The sequence below is a fragment of the Passer montanus genome, unplaced genomic scaffold, assembly GCF_014805655.1.
Source record: "Passer montanus isolate IOZ18808 unplaced genomic scaffold, ASM1480565v1 scaffold91, whole genome shotgun sequence".
NCBI classification, from domain to species: domain Eukaryota; kingdom Metazoa; phylum Chordata; class Aves; order Passeriformes; family Passeridae; genus Passer; species Passer montanus.
The window spans coordinates 686,799-702,665 of NW_024374479.1; the positions used below are offsets into that span (position 1 = coordinate 686,799).

Sequence of the window (15,867 nt, forward strand, 5' to 3'; positions counted from 1 at the left end):
CAAGCTTGCTCTGTTGCACATATATATATAGTATAAGTCTGAATTTTATTTCCTGACCACTCTCACCAGGGAAAGCCCAGCTTGCATTTGAAGTGGAGAAAGTGGGACAGGATCTGAAGTCATCTTCAGTGGTAATTGTAATGGGAGCTGGGGAGAGCAGGAGCCCTGGGGAGGAGCCCAAACACAAAGCATGAAAACAATGGCTAGATGTCAGTCATGCTTTAGCTAAAACTTGTAATTGTAAGCATAATCTCAAGAGTTGTACCATAGCAAAATGCTTCGTCATTCCATGAACATCATCCCACGTTATCACCACTTTGTTCTGAACCAGCTCTTCATCCCCTCTGGCCTGGTGGAGGAAATTTAAATTTTGTATTAATCCACAAAATGCATTTTTGATTTACGTCTTTTATTTGGCTATTTGATATGCCAGATATTGCATGTTTCATGGAATACTTCTTGTTTTAGCAGGGCTGTTCAGATTGCATGCTTTCCTGATAAATTGTTGGCAGTTTTGGTAGTGGAACTATCTTTAACTTAGTATCATGGACATTTAACAGCAAAATGTAAGACTTCTTGTCTTCCTTTGTGCTTCTGACGCTATGCACACAACATTACTGGGCCTTCATAAGCAACATTGGAAACAGTTCCATGACCAGCCCAATTCACAAATAAAATAGGTAGAAGAAATTGAAACAGAAACATCTCAAATAGATTTGGGAATAAATTGAGATTTGTAATACCAAAAAACCAACTTTACGTCACTTTGCCATATTGCTTTCTGAAGGTGTGTGCCAGATAACAACCTATGCTATTTATATCCGGCAACTCCACAAATGACCAGACTTAGCTGTTGTGATACCTGGTCTCTCCTTCTGTCTCAAAACTGGCTGATGCCTGCTGCCAGAGTATGTATCTTGCCCATACCTCAAAAAGTGCCCTTAAAAAGATAGTAAATTTTTTTATTTCACCCCTTCTTCCTGCAAATGCAAGAATATGGCATTTTTACATTTGAAGACTCATGATTTAATCCCTGCTAAGGTCATGAGTAAGGAATTTCTGATGCTGAATAAAAAAACATCACTCATGCATTTACATGATTTTAGTGTTGAATCAATGCAGATACAATGCTCTGTATTTCCATAGAGCTACACCAAACACTGGTGACCATGAACCCACTCTGCACAGCTGATCAAATCCTGCCGAATATTGTGGTTTTAATATAGCAAATGGTGCAAGTAAAATCCATACCGAGCCCATAAAAGGAGGAAAGAAATGTGTCCTCTATTCAGACTTTCAAGGCTAGAGCATCAGCTGTCTATGGTTTCATCTCTTCTCCTCTTGTTTTCTTTCAAGTTGTCTTACTCAGGACACAACAACTAAAATAACTTGCTTGACTCACTGATCAGTCTTCGTCATTCTTGCTTTCCAGTGCTCTTTATATGATCTGCTAAACTGAATTTCAGATGCATGTCAGATTTAAGACTGGTATAAACTTGCCTCCTTGTCACTTTTCCTCCATTGTTATCTCCCCCACTCACAACTGCTTTGATGCTGAGATGGTCTTGGTGTCTGCAGCATCCTTTTGTCTGGTTTCACACAGCTGCAATTGCCCCTGTACAGAAGATAGTGCTATGGCATGGTAATTGCCATGCTTCTTGAAAGCCCATTTATTTAAGAGTTGTTCTGAGAGCCAGCCCATCTTCATGTTTACATATCTCCATCTATGTAGCATATGGATTAGCATTGCCTGTTACCAGTAAGTAAAGCAGAAATACAATTCCTACCGTTAACAAAAGGTCTTGCTGTCTCCTAGGATCACATCTTGTATTGTAGTACGGAATCTTTCCCAAATAACTGCAAAAATTCTCTCAGCTCTGTGACTGAAAAGGTAAAAAAGATTTTCATGTAGATGGGATGCTTCCTAATACACTGGAATTTCTTAGTTAAAGTCAAAATCTGGTTAAATGTCCCAGGCTAGACACTTTCAAGTATTGTCTTCATGTACTCATGCTACAGAAATATATTCATACAAAATTTATTCTTCCACTTCCTTTCCTGTTTTCAGTTTATATCATCTCTTTACTTTAATCCTCCTCTGTGGCTGTAATGCCATAGCTACTGTCTTTGCTGTGGGGGGAAGACCACATACTGGCTGGTTTTTTTGCTTGTTTCAGCTTTCTTGCCCTCGAAGCTGTCCTGGTTCTCAGCCAGGAGAGAGCTAATTTTTTTGCAGTAACTGTGAGGGAATGGAGTCTGGAGCCATGTGGGCATGTCTAGATAATTACTCTGTATCACCTCTTGTCACTGTCAGGGCAGAAATGCTTCCCAGAAGGAAGGGCAATAGCTTGTGGTCTGGAGGAAGAGTAGAGGTAAAAAGGGTCTGTTTGCCTTTTTGTTCATTTGTGGGTCGCACTGAGTCAGTTCGGGCTCAGTGAGCATTTTTTGCACATAAATCACCCTCCTTTTTGTACACTTTTCTTAGTAATATTGTTACCATTTCTTATTTTATTGCAGTTTCCAGTAAATTCTTCTTATTTCAACCCATAACCTCCGTCTTCTATGTCTTCCACCAGAAGAGAAGTGAGAGGAGTGGTGTCTGGTTTGGATTAGTCTTGCTTGGGTGTATCACTAAACTAGGGAGTGACATTCCTGAACCATGACAAAAGCCTCTTAGACCATGTCCTGCATGGAAATTTTGGAGTTGTTCTGGTGGTTGTAACCCATCATATAGTTTCATTTTGTTCTCCGTAATGAAAAGTTTTTGTCTCATGTAAGGCAAATGTTTGCAAAATGAGTGAGAAAAATGCAACAGGTGATAAGCATAATTTAGAACTCATGAAAGGTGCTGTTGTAACACGATATTATTATACTTATATGACTTTAGGTGTCGTGATTTTTTGGAAGGGTTGGGGCAAATTGCAAAAGTTTGCTGCCTCAAGGCTCCCTGAGGCAATGGGATGAACTGTACGCGACTGTCAAGGTATTACTGGTGGGTAAGATTAGCATCTCCAGGGACAGGAGATCAGAGCCTTCTGTATCCTTCTGCCTCTCAGCCAGTGTGCAGTTTTGTTGTCCCATATTTAAATCATATACCATACTTGTTTATAGTAGCTTATCAAGCTAGGAGAAATGGTTTTGTTGTGACAAGTGGTAATTAGAGAAATCACCTTCAAATAAATTCTTTAAAAACTGTTCAGTTGTATCACATATTTACTTCTTTGTGTGCATTTCACTTTTCCCTTGTCTCAGAAAAATGTGATTCGTACTCCTTGATTTTTAAAAAGACCCGAAAGTAGAAGGTTACCAGATCTGAAAACTTAATTTTGTAGTCTTTATTTTTTTTCCTTAATGTGACTTCTTTAGTTTTGATGTGTTAGAAGTTCAAGGTGGGAATCTGAGCTGCTCTGGCTCAGTAAAGCTAACAGTGGTTCAAGGCCTCCAGACTCAAAGCCTCAAGGCCTATGACTTGCTGGCAACAGGCTGCTTTGGGGGGAAAAAAAGAAAAAAGAAAGAAAAAACAAAAAAATTTAAAAATTTGGCACTGAAACACAAAATACATGAACCTGTCACAATAAGCAGTCTCAAAGGGCAAGTTGCTTTGCAGGAGATAATTAACCTTAGGAAATAATTAAACAAATATGCAAATGTTGTTTAGACAATTCCATGTGTTATTGACTCAGGTAGTCCATCATAACTGCAGACCTTGCAATGTCTAGGTGCTAGAATCTGGCAGAGTTGATAAGACTTCAGTTGCTGCATTGCTCCAACCTGGTATTTAACAATTAATGACTGTGATATTACATTGGTAAATTTAACCTGGTTTTTGAATGCAAAAGAATGTAATATTCACAGTGTGCATACTGCTTATCTCTGTATACCTAATGTCTCCAGCCATTCAAATGTTATATACCTTTTGACTCCTAGCACTAGCCATGCTGGAAAAAATGGCAGATCAAAATCTGAGTTCACTCCCTCCACTTTTCTGCCCAATGGATGTCCCAGGAGTAGCCTTGTTTGGATTACTTTGTATTGTGTAAACATTGCACTAGGGCCTTTTCACATCATACAGTTCTTAGTCTTTTCTTCCTTCATGTTGATTATATATATAACAATCAAGAGGAAGGGTTTTCAGAGGGTTGGAGACCCACAAATTCAAAGAACCAGACCACTTATTTTGACGTAGAATTACGTGCTGCAAGTGACCAGCTTTCAGAAGCTGTAAGTCGAAGTTCAAGTTTTCCTGCATGTCTCCATCTCAGTCTGTTTCACAATGCAGCATCCTGTCTCATAATTTAATCCAAGCCAGGCAGTAGAGATTAAACTTCACAGACCCAGTGCAATTTGAAATCCTAAGGAGATCAGCTGTGCACTGCTCCTGCAGCTGGATATTCCATGTACATACATGGAGCCAGGTCTGAGGTGTTTGTAACATAGGCTTGTTACAAAGGGGAAAAATAAGCAGATGCTCTGAACAAAGGGCTTTTCTTCTAAGCATATAGGACTCCTCCAGACTCCTTCTTACACATATTTGCTTTTCTAACCTTGTTTAGGGTTTAGTAGAGTGTACAGCTACCCAGTTTATCCTGACATTTTATCGTTTTGGGTTTTTTTAACTGGTAATAAAGGAAGTTACAGTCTATATTCAACTCATTCTAGCTCATTCCTTTTTGCTTTTTTAGAATCCTATTGAGTCTTTGCACTGGACTGTGAACTGTGAAGTTATTAATTGAGTTTACTAGACCACTGGTTATGCTTCGATTGGTGAAAGTTTTTTTGGGCTGAGTTCAGAAGTTTTTGCTGATGTCTTAGTCTTGTGGAATCTAAAATGGTGTGCTTTTACTAGCAGTGTGTCAATTAATAAATGCAAAGCAACCTGAAAATGCTATATTAAGCAGAAAAAATGTCCTCTTTTTCTCAGATTGTTTAAACAGCATTGGGTCCCTATGCAAAAATTGCTGTTAAAAGTATTAATGTCAACATTATTATTGAAAAATAAATACCTCCTGTGTATATAACTAAGATAACGCTTTTAGATAAATTAGTAATTCTGAAACTTTCTCAGTGTTGTAGTGTACTCTTTTCTATGCAGATTATAGAATACATCAGTTTTGCACAGGAAACTCCTGTTAAGGTTGTCCTTCAGCTTTATCTTAATGACTGGTTTGTCAATCATATTTTCTTTATGTAATTTTTTCTAAAAAATTTCCCTCATTCCTCACAAAGGGAGGAGTCTTTACTTTCTGTACCTATGTATACAATCAAATTTCAAAACAGAACAAACTGTTTTGAAATAAGTCTTTTCTTATACTGAGGTTGTTTATAATAGGTGATACAGAATTAGTTAAAACTATGTTCTGTCATAGTCAGTGAAGAGCAGAATCTGTCCAGGAGTAAGAGAAATTCAGGTTTTTCTGTCTTATAAGCACTGCTGCTGAAGCAGAAAAGCACATCATTATTCTAAAAACTTTGAGTCAAGATCCATAAAAGATTTGTTACCATCTCACTCTTACTTAGAAAACAGGGTATAAGAATAGAAATAAAAACCGGAATCAATCACATTATTGAGTTGTGTCTCTTCCCACTGATTTTAAACACTTATAAGATCTTAAATCCCCAAAACTGATTAGCAGTATGGTATTGAGATCTAGTTCACCTCAACATTCTTGATAAATTTCAATAATTCATACTGTGTAATTAGCAGCTTCTGATTGCCAGTGGCTTTTACTGGTTTGTGCTTTCTTTTTCCTAAGGAAACTAGGCTTTTCTTGTCTGTGTCTGAATTAGCTAAGGATATGGAGTTGTTGCTGGCACTGACCAAAAGGAAAAGGGATGTAAAGTTTAGGAAAATTACTTTGACTGATTAGTTCTTTCTGGCATTCAGGAGCCTGAAAAGAGCCAATATAGTTACCCTGGTTGTGTGAAATACTGGTAGAGAAGGGTACCTAGCAGAGCATGTTGTTGCCTGAGACTAGATCAAATTTGTATTTATGACCTCAACAACCCAAGAAAAAAGGAAAATCTAGAGGGGTGTAGTTCTTTTCAAGAGCCTCAAGGATACAAATACACAACCATGAGTTTTGATGAGACTGCACTAAACTCATTGTGTGTCCCTCTAGTGCCTTCTGTGACTCTTACACTGGCTGACTTTGACAAAATCTTGTTCAATAGTAAGAAAATGTGGTCTCCTAGCTACCAAAAACTCCAAAGTAATGGCTGCCATCAGTCAAGAGGTGTTTTGTTTGCACCATGTCTCATAGTCTGCAGTCACAAAAAGTAAGATTTGAAAGACTAGTTGCAAATACCATAATTTTAATCTTAATTCAGGTTTCCAATGGCTCGTAGTATGAAAAAAAATAAAGTAAAAGTTGAAATTTTAGGTCTTTACCATCCTAAATTCTTCTACGATTATGTATTTATATTGTATTTCTTACCTGTTTTTATTTACCAGTCTAAGGCATAAGTAGTTTAAACAAACCCTCAGTGAACAAACGTTTGACAAAAGAGTTGTCAAAAGAGTGAAAATCCAAGCTCATAATTCCTATGAATGCCTCTGTTTAGCAGAATTGTCATCCTGGTATTTTTGCAAAATTTTGCAGATGCATAATTTTGTTGTATTTATTAAAGTAAGCTCAAAAAGCAACAGTTTTACTGCCTTTATTTAGACAAAAGAATCTGTTTTCTTTTTGATACTAGTGTGTATTCATTTGATCTTTATTTTAACAAAACATTCTAACATATAGGAACACATTGTTTTTAGACAGAATTGCCATTTTTTTAAAAGATAATTGTCACAAATGTAATTTCTTTCTGCAGGATAATGGCTCTCCTGAAGAACATGCGATTTATGTTTGGGACCATTTTATTTCCCAGTCAGCTGCAGAGAATGTGTTTTTTGTTGCTCACAGTTATGGTGGACTTGCCTTTGTAGAGTTGGTAAGTGTGAATTCTCCATTGCTGTCTTTCCTGAAGACTGTCACAGATTTTCTACATTCTTTGTGATCACCTTCTTGAAATAGCTAGGTAGAAACAACTGTGCCACTGGTCATGTCCAGGTTGGTCAGGATTTTTTTTTGCAACCAGAAGGTCACTGTATCTTCTCTGGTTTTGAGATAGACAGTAAGGTCCCAAGTGTGCATGAACCTGAAAGACTGCAGGGAAACAGAACATGCTGCATCCTTCTTGTCCAGACTATGTACTGAAAGGCACCGGTTATATGAGACTAAGGACATATAAGAATGGTTTTAAAGCAAAGTCACAGACACAAATGCAGCTTTTTGCATATAGATTGGAACTGAATGTGCAGGGAAATATGGCATTTTTATTCAGTTTTTGCAGTTTTTCTACAAAGATCTGCAGAACTTGCTGGAAGGACTTCTGTTTTCCCATTTATTAGGCTCTGCAGCAATATAAGGTGGGAAAAACTTTGCTCAGTGTAAAGCTGTTCTACATCTGGTGCTGAAACTGCTAAACATTTAGTTTGTCAGTCTTTCACTCTTTTCTCTAAAGGCAAATCTCTCGACCCCATCTGGTATGCCAAGCTGCCTGTTAAACTTGTGTACCATTCTGTCAGTGTGGCTACAGTCTCCTCATAGGATTTTAAAACACTAGTGTAATCAGGATATGTTTTATTGAAGAAAACGACATAAAAGTAAGGGTCCTGTTTATTGTGGAAAGGTAAATTGCAGAACATTAGAACTGATTTTATAGACACAGGAAACAAGAGACATCTATGTACGTCTTTTGTCTGCAACACATTAGTTTAATCTAACTGAAAGTTGATTAAGGTGTTTCCTGCTGAACATACGATGAATGCCTTAGTTATGAAAAAGCATGCATGAGCATGTTGGTTTTAGTCTTAGGCTGCTCCAAGTAGCAATAAAAATCCAGACAATGGCCACTGGTATTACTTTAAGAACTTGAGATTTTCCTGACCCCCCTTTTTCATTGTTGTTGAAATTAATGCCATTTTCATTATCTCTAAGATCCTGGAAGAGAATGTGCAAAATATGCATGATATGTACAGGTTTGAGACTTGAGAACAGTTCATTTCTTGATCTGAAGATCGTTTGAGAATTGATCATTTTTCACAGGCGCTTTATTACATGATCAATGAATAGTCTCAAAACTAAATTTTTAATAGACCTTGAAGGTGAATAACTTTTTCTGTAACTACATCTATGGGCAAAAGATGAGTTGCATTGCATGTTCCTGTTGCTCTTAAGATGTCATGAACGTTAGGAAGCAATTTTTCTGTCTTGGCTTTCCTGAGATGTGATTTTCAGCTGCTCTGTGTTTCAGCCCAGGTTATTCTGGTGCGACTTATTGGTCCAAAGTAAAGCTTTGGCAGATTTTCTCTAGGTTTTGTAAAGCCACATTGTTTGGGTCACCAGATGCCCAGAGATACATACATGTAGCAGAGGGCAGGAATAAGAAGCAACTGGAGACCTTTCTCAGTGTTTCCTAAACAGAGTGCTGACTTGAAGGAGGCTTAGAGATTTTTTCCATCACATTTCAGACAATGACTTGAGGTGGTCTGGATACCAGATGACCAAGGTGTTGTTCCCATTTTCCTTGTTTTTCTTGTCACACTGGTAAATATTTCTTCACTTTTGTTCTACTTTAATATGAAGCACACTGATATTTCAGAACAAGACTTGACTTCTGACCTTGGGGCTTCGAGGGTCAGGGTGCTCAGGGCTTGTGAAGTTATCACAAGCTGAGTAAAAATTTGTATCAATTGCAGGAAGCAACCAGTAAGTAAGAAGTTAAGAAGTATCTTTGTTAGAAAGACAAGACAGTCTCAGTAAGGGTCAGCTTCTGTACTCTGCTGTCTCTGCAGGAGATGCATACCTGGGAGGAGTAATATTATACATATCTGTTGACACATCACATATCTGTCATGCAAAACTAGACCTGAAATGTATTTTTAATGTAACTCAATGTTTTTCTAAAAAATCAAAGGATATTAGCACTTGGTTTAGGCAGAGGTAGTTTGAGTACTACTAAAAGCGGTTTGATTAAATAATTCATACACTGAAGGACACATCATTGAAATAAACCCTGAACTATTTCATTGCAGTATTCATTTGTAAGGTTTTATTTTGTTATCATCTCCTTTCTCTTAAACTTTATATCCATGCAGCACTTAGTAATTGCAATGAGCTCCAAAAAGAAACAGAGCAGCTGATGGGCAATTACAGTCTTATGACAAATACATTTTCGATCACTTCACTTTCTTCTCTGATTCACGTGGGGGTGATTATGAGGTTGATAGAGCAGCTACACCATATAGCAACTGTACCACCTCTACACTTCCTTTGCAAGTTTTTGGGTTAACTGCTTCATGAAATTGTAGGTTACAGTTGTTATGGAGACTTGTTGCACAGCTGCTCCTTCTGCATTTGTGCCTCTTACAGGAGAGTAGTGTGAAGCATATGGCTTTAATTTGGAGTGAAGGTTTCTGCCTGAGCCCTCTGCATTTTATTTTGCCTGCAGGGAAAAAGAAAATGAGCAAAAATATCCAAAAATAGTTGTGTTTTCAATTCATATCTTCTTAGTCTAACTTTCTATGTTCAGTGCTGCAACGTCTTTCGGTCATCTTGGCCACAGCTTGCCGCTTCATCATGGTGTAAGGCTCCTGATGGAAACGGGGTGTTCTGCCATTAAACAGAAAAACCCAATGGAAGCTGATATTAAGCAAAGTCCTGTTCATGGATATTCATACCATTGTGTGGGAGGAGCTGCTGCTCTCCCAGGAAAAGGCAGGGAACAACATTTGGCCTTCATAGGCAGTAACCATCCAGGTGCTCCTTTGTCTGAAGCTGCTGAGGGAGGCTGTGCTGCTCTGCCTTGTCCCTTGATTGGCACTTGATGCACTTTGTTGGGAAACACAAAGTGAGAGAGAGCAGATAGGACCATCACATATGAAATTGGTATAAAAGGAGGATAATTTTTATTTACAAAACTTTGGTGGCCAAATTTTGGTCTTCATTCCAAATTTCTTCTCACCATAAAAATAAGGCTGTGTTTTGGAAATCCTTTATTAAACAAACAGGTAAGGCTTGGCTGCAATTTTCAAATACATGCCACGTCAGGTAAAAATTTTATTGATCTTTGCAGCTTTTTGATCTACATTTTCTCATGTCTGTGATTGCAGGATGTTAAGACAAATAGGGTGAGTCTGCAATATCATGCTGAAATACACAGAAACTGTTACCCAGTTACTGCAACATAAGCACACATTTTCTGTACCTTGTTGTGACATAGATTATTAGGGGAATAACTAAAAGTAATTAAAATGTGTGGAAAATAAAGTTTCACCAATAAATGTACTAAGTTTTATTGTTCCGTTGTTTATAGGTTGAATTACAAATAGTAAATCATAAGCCATATGTTAGAATGTATCTTAATATTTACTAAATTAAACTTTGTGTAATTGTAGTTTGCAATTAAATGTGCATGTGATAATATTTGCACATAAATTACTTTTTGAATGTGGAGCACTAAAACTAATTGTTGGATCATTGTGTTTTGCTAATTGCTAATTATTGATTTTTAAAAACTCAAGCCATGATTCATGAACACATCTCAGCTTCTTAATTCTGTTATCCCTTGCACTATATAGTCAGGGATTTATTTTCAGAATCAGTTTGCTTTACTTGACAGTAAATTGCAGAACTTTCCAAACTGCAAGCTTATAATAATTTTATGAAATTTAACTGAAAGTGAGAATTTCAAGTTGGTGGAGTCGATTTTATATTTAATTTACAGAAAATAAGAAGTTTCTTGTATAATGCCTCCTTTAAGTTTTCCTGCCAAATTTTATGGGTTTACCATTATTTTGCTTTAAAAATAACGTTTTTCCTTGCCATTGCCTGCATGAAAGACCCACACAGAAGAATCTTTGTGGAACACTTCTGCTGTTTGCTTCCTATATTTCTGAGACCCTAAGCTTTACATTTTCAGTTATTTCCTTATAATCTTATAACTACAGCTTTTTTGTTTTTAGTTAAATACTATCTTTTTAAAAATACTAAATATCATGGGAATCATGAAAAAATTGTGAGAATCATTAATAGTATCTCCATCTTACATCATTCATACTGCTGTAGAAATATGAACTATACACAGGAGTGCAATAATTAGGAGAAGGAAAGTAGGTTGTCTTCAGCAGGTGTAAACTACTCATTATGGTTCTTTTGGATAAAATATTGGGTGTATATATTTGCACAAAGGTGTAGGTAAAATGGGGGGAGGGTGTCCTTTTTGCAATCTTTTTTACAATACGAGCCCTTAAAACACACTGTTCAAATTATCTATGCACTGTAGAGTCCTAATTCCATCAAATCTGCAAATTTTGAAAATTTGAAATAATTTTAGGTCCATCAATTTGAGATCCTCTCTGCAATATGCTGCCACTTCATTTTGCTGTGTTGTGCTGAGTATGGCAAGGACCTGGCCCTGACTGGCACTGATAGGTGCTATAATAATGATGATAGACATCTCCTGAGCTACCTGTGAGTCTCTGAGGCTGCATCATTATTCTGGCACAGGCAAAATGCAATTTAAGAAACTTAATGGCTAGGCTGTGAACCTGTCATTAGTTTTTCATTAATTTAATTTCCTGAGGTCTCAGACTGAATGGTTTGTTATATTTGCTTTTTATAAATACTTATATAAATATATCTACTTAATTTTTAGTTTAGTTTGCCTGAAAAACTGATGAGTGGGTACTGTGGACATGCAACTCTTAATTCCCCTGGCTGACATGTTAAATTGAAATAGTCTACTATGTGTGGTAGAGATAACGTAAGGTCTGTGATGGCTGTCGGAAGTATGGGAGAGAGCTAGAAGTAGAGAGATGTGAAGGAAAATACCTCTGTGACCAGGATCCCTATGGTGAAGACAAAAGCAAAATACCACTATGTTTTAAAGCTTTGTGAGCATTTAACTGAGGTGGGGGGAAGGAAAAAAAAAGACACTTTAGATGTTGAATGTCACTTGGGAGAGCATTGTGGGATGCTATCTTGAAGGTTTATGGGGACATGGCTTATATGTCTAGTGTTTGGACAACCTCACCCAACCCTACCTGATTTAGGGCTTAGATTTTTCTGTGTTGGGCACTTAAAACTGCATATTTTTGAGGCAGGTCTAATTCAGTACTCAAATTCAGAAATACAAGTCTGAAAGTAAAATGATACCTTGGTTCTGTTTGGTTATTTATTTCAGCTGTTCTTTGTTGTCCTTCTTGGAAAAGTACTTGTTCAACTGAAAAAGATCAAATGAGAAATGAGGGTGGACAAGAGAAGCTAATGGAGGAACCAGTGGTCAGTTGTACAAAAAAGGATGGATTGGACAGGAATAGGGTCTCCAGCCTTGATGCTGATTTTCTTTGTATTCCTGTTATTGATGTGGGCACACAAATTAAATATGAGCTCCTGAAATTGGATCCTGGTATTAAGTGATGGAGTAACCACTGGTATTCAGAAGTAGAATTTCTGCAGTAATAGAAAGTTACGTTCCACACCAGCACAGTTAGGCGTTGACTGGTCAGTTATCTGCATTTGTGCACAAAGAGTGATCTCATCAACAGAGAACAGCAGGGCTGGAGAAACCCTTGGACAACTGGATTCATTGCCAGTGGCTGTAAATTAATGACCAGGTAATGTAACAAGAGTCAGATATGATACTGTGATTTTTATTTTTTTTTTTGCTCTTTCTGTCCCAGGAAGGGGAGTATTAATGCCGTCCAGCTTGCTTCTGTGATTCATCTTGAGAGATTTGGGAAGATTAAGTAAAGATTAAGTCAAGGAACAGATGTGGGGAAGAAGTGTTCATACGCTTGAGTCAGTGGAAAACTGAAAGTATTTTGCTAGAAACAATGAAGGATCCTCAGACCTGCTTTGACATGGTGCCAACATGGACAGGACCTAGCTGTCATAAGTACTAACATCAATATAGCCATAGAGATACAATACACATGCTTCAGGCTTATCAGCCTTAAAAAGAGCTATGTTAATTGCTGGTCCTCCTTATGTTAGCTTTGGTAGCTGTATCTAGAAGGACAAGGTTCAGCAGCTTTGTATTTGCTGCAGAAACTGAGCTTTAAAGCATGGCTTATTCAGCCTGGTAAAGGAGAGCTTAGAGGGATTGGTGGCACTTGGCAAATACATCAGGAGAATAAACAGCAGGGAGGGAGAGCTTATACACCAAAGAACACTGTTGGCACTGGAGCAAATGGATTAGAACTGGTCATGAATAAATTTAGGGTGGAGTTAGGTTTCTCGCCATTGGATTAGGAAGTCCTGCTTGGGGAAAGGACTGAGGCAAAGCTGCTGCCAAGCATGACCAACACATGGCAAGAGTTACGTGTAATTTGCTGAGACTCTTGGTCCTTGGTGTGACCCAGGAGTCTGTATTCCTGTGAAAGACATCATATGCAGGTGCATATTCTCAGCCATGAACAATTGGACCACTTTTTGGATTAATTTGTCTGGAGTTGATGCTACTCTAACTCGAGGTTCGCTCCACTGGAATAGCTGAGTTTTAACCAAAACCAGGTCAAACTTCTAACACCAGTGTTGGAAAACAACTTTTTTCCTTCCTCTTTAGTTAGAATCATAGAATCAAAGAATATGCTGAAATGGAAGGGACGCATCAGGATCATCAAGTCCAACTCCTGGCACAGGATGCCCCAAGAATCACAACATGTCCCTGAGAGTGTTATCCCTACCCTTCTTGAACTCTGTCAGGCTTGATGCTGTGACCACTTCCCTGGGGACCTATTCTGTTGCCCAACCACTCTCTATGCAAAGAGTCTTTTCCTGATATCCAAACCAAACCTCCCCTGATTCAGCTTTCTGCCATTTGGTCAGATCCTGTCACTGGTCATAAAAGTGAAGACGTTCCTCCTCATCCCCTCCTGAGGATGTTGAAGACTACAATGAGGTTTCCCCTCAGTCTCCTCCAGGCTGAACAGACCAAGTCACCTCAGCCACTCCTCATATAGCTTCTCCTCAAGGCCCTTTATCATTGTCATTGCCCTAGTGTGGATGATCTCTAATAGCTTTATATCTTTCTTACATTGTGGTGCCCAAAACTGCCCCCAGCACTTGAGATGAGGCTGCCCCAGTGCAGAGCAGAGCAGGACAATCCCCTCCCTTGTCTGGCTGCCTGGATCCTGTCTGCCAAGGCACTGCTGACTCATGTTCAGCTTGCCATTGACCAGGAACCCCAAGTCCCTCTCCACAGCACTGCTTCCAACTTCTTGTTCCCTAGTCTATACACACAACCAGGTTTGTCCCATTGACCTTGAATAACAGGAATTGGGGAGCAGACTTGTTTTTGGAAACAGTGGACTCTTTTTTGCTAGTGCATTTTGAAACGCACAAGCTTGAGGTAGAAAGCAACAGGCATAGCCAATCCTGTGGTGAGAGTTTCCAACCATAAGGAAATTAAATGGCGGATTGAGCAAAAAAATACTGAAATATGCATGTCACTGTTTGCTGTACTGGAAACAGCTTCTTGATCACATTCGGCTTTTCTGATATATGAGGTGTATGCATGTGTGTGTGTGTGTATACACATATATGTATTTGTATGCATATATTGCCCATTCTAACACAGAGCAGATGAACATTTTAGGCCACTCAGCCTAAATAAATACACTGACAAGCATACACTGGCATCATTAGTTCACTTTCTAGCATTTATTGTTATTATCCATTTGTGTTGTGGTAGGAATCACACAGCAGCGCCTTGTCCTAAAGAGTTTGCAATCTGGAAGGATGCTCTAATGGGAAGAGACAGAGGAATGATGAATGATTGTAATACAGTTCATAGCATCATAACTGCATGTCCTGTTAAATTTTTTGTTGGTTTACTGTAAATGCCATTTAGTCATCCCTTCCTCAGTTTATCTGAAACCCTGCTAGCCTCGCTGCTGGATGATAGTAGAGGATGGCAGCAGTGAAAGCCTGAGCATTGGCCACTTCCAGAGCAGGCACATTTGGAATATTCATCCCTCCTTGTTACCTTGTTCTAGACAATATGTTCTGCCCCATCATGTTTTGCTTCCTCTTAGTCATTTGCTAATCTGGTATCTCGTGCTTCATTCAGCTCAGGCCGTGATCTGGGGCTAGCTGTGCCTGTGTCCCTTCCCCACTTCTTTCCAAAAGGAAAGGACAATGTTTCCTGGAATTTTCTATTGAATAGTAATTGTTGACACCACCCATCATTACTTTTTTGTCTCATTGTACCATTCATATTAATTTTCTAATTTGACACCAAAGTTGGCATGTTAATTATGAAATAAAAAAAGAACTAGATATGAGTGAAAGTTAGGGTTACTAGAAAATCCAGTTACTTGGAAATATATATTTGTTACCTACAGGATTTTATGCTCAAAGGCACATCACTTTCTGCATTTCTTTGCAGAAATTTTTCTGGAGTTGCATCATCTCACTAGTTTTATATTTTTATAACTTATTCACATTGTTTCAAAATCCATACGTTACGCAGTGAACATTTAAGTTTTTGCATGAGGAATTTTTTGATCTTTAGCAATTGTTCTCATAGTTTCAGCCACTTGTTTTTTTGTAGCTCAGCTTGTGTAACTAGTTCTGGGGTTTTTTTAAATTTATTTTTTTATGCCTGTCTGAAATCACATCTGTTTGTCAACATTTCTTTGACAGAATGCAAAGGATTGAACTCAGTATTCTAGGTGCAGTTAACATAATTAGCTGAGGATGAACTTCAGTGTCTTTGTTCTGCTGTGCAGCATTTTGGTCAATGCAACCTGAGTGATACTGGATTTTTTTCTTAAATTTCTTTGAATTTAGTACCTGCTAATGTTCATGTATCTCT

At 38.1% G+C, this 15,867-nt stretch overlaps 1 protein-coding gene across 4 annotated transcripts in view; it reads left to right on the plus strand.

Moving 5' to 3' along the window:
* The window catches only part of FAM172A (family with sequence similarity 172 member A), a 228,109-nt gene that overhangs the window by 115,635 nt on the left and 96,607 nt on the right, over window positions 1-15,867 (plus strand). For all 4 annotated transcript variants that reach the window (XR_005626147.1, XM_039695666.1, XM_039695664.1 and 1 more), the window contains exon 7: window positions 6,817-6,936. Coding sequence is in view for 3 of the 4 variants with exons in the window: in XM_039695666.1 (XP_039551600.1) it covers window positions 6,817-6,936 (120 nt within the window). In the remaining variant the exon portion in view is untranslated. The remainder of the gene's footprint in view (window positions 1-6,816; window positions 6,937-15,867) is intronic.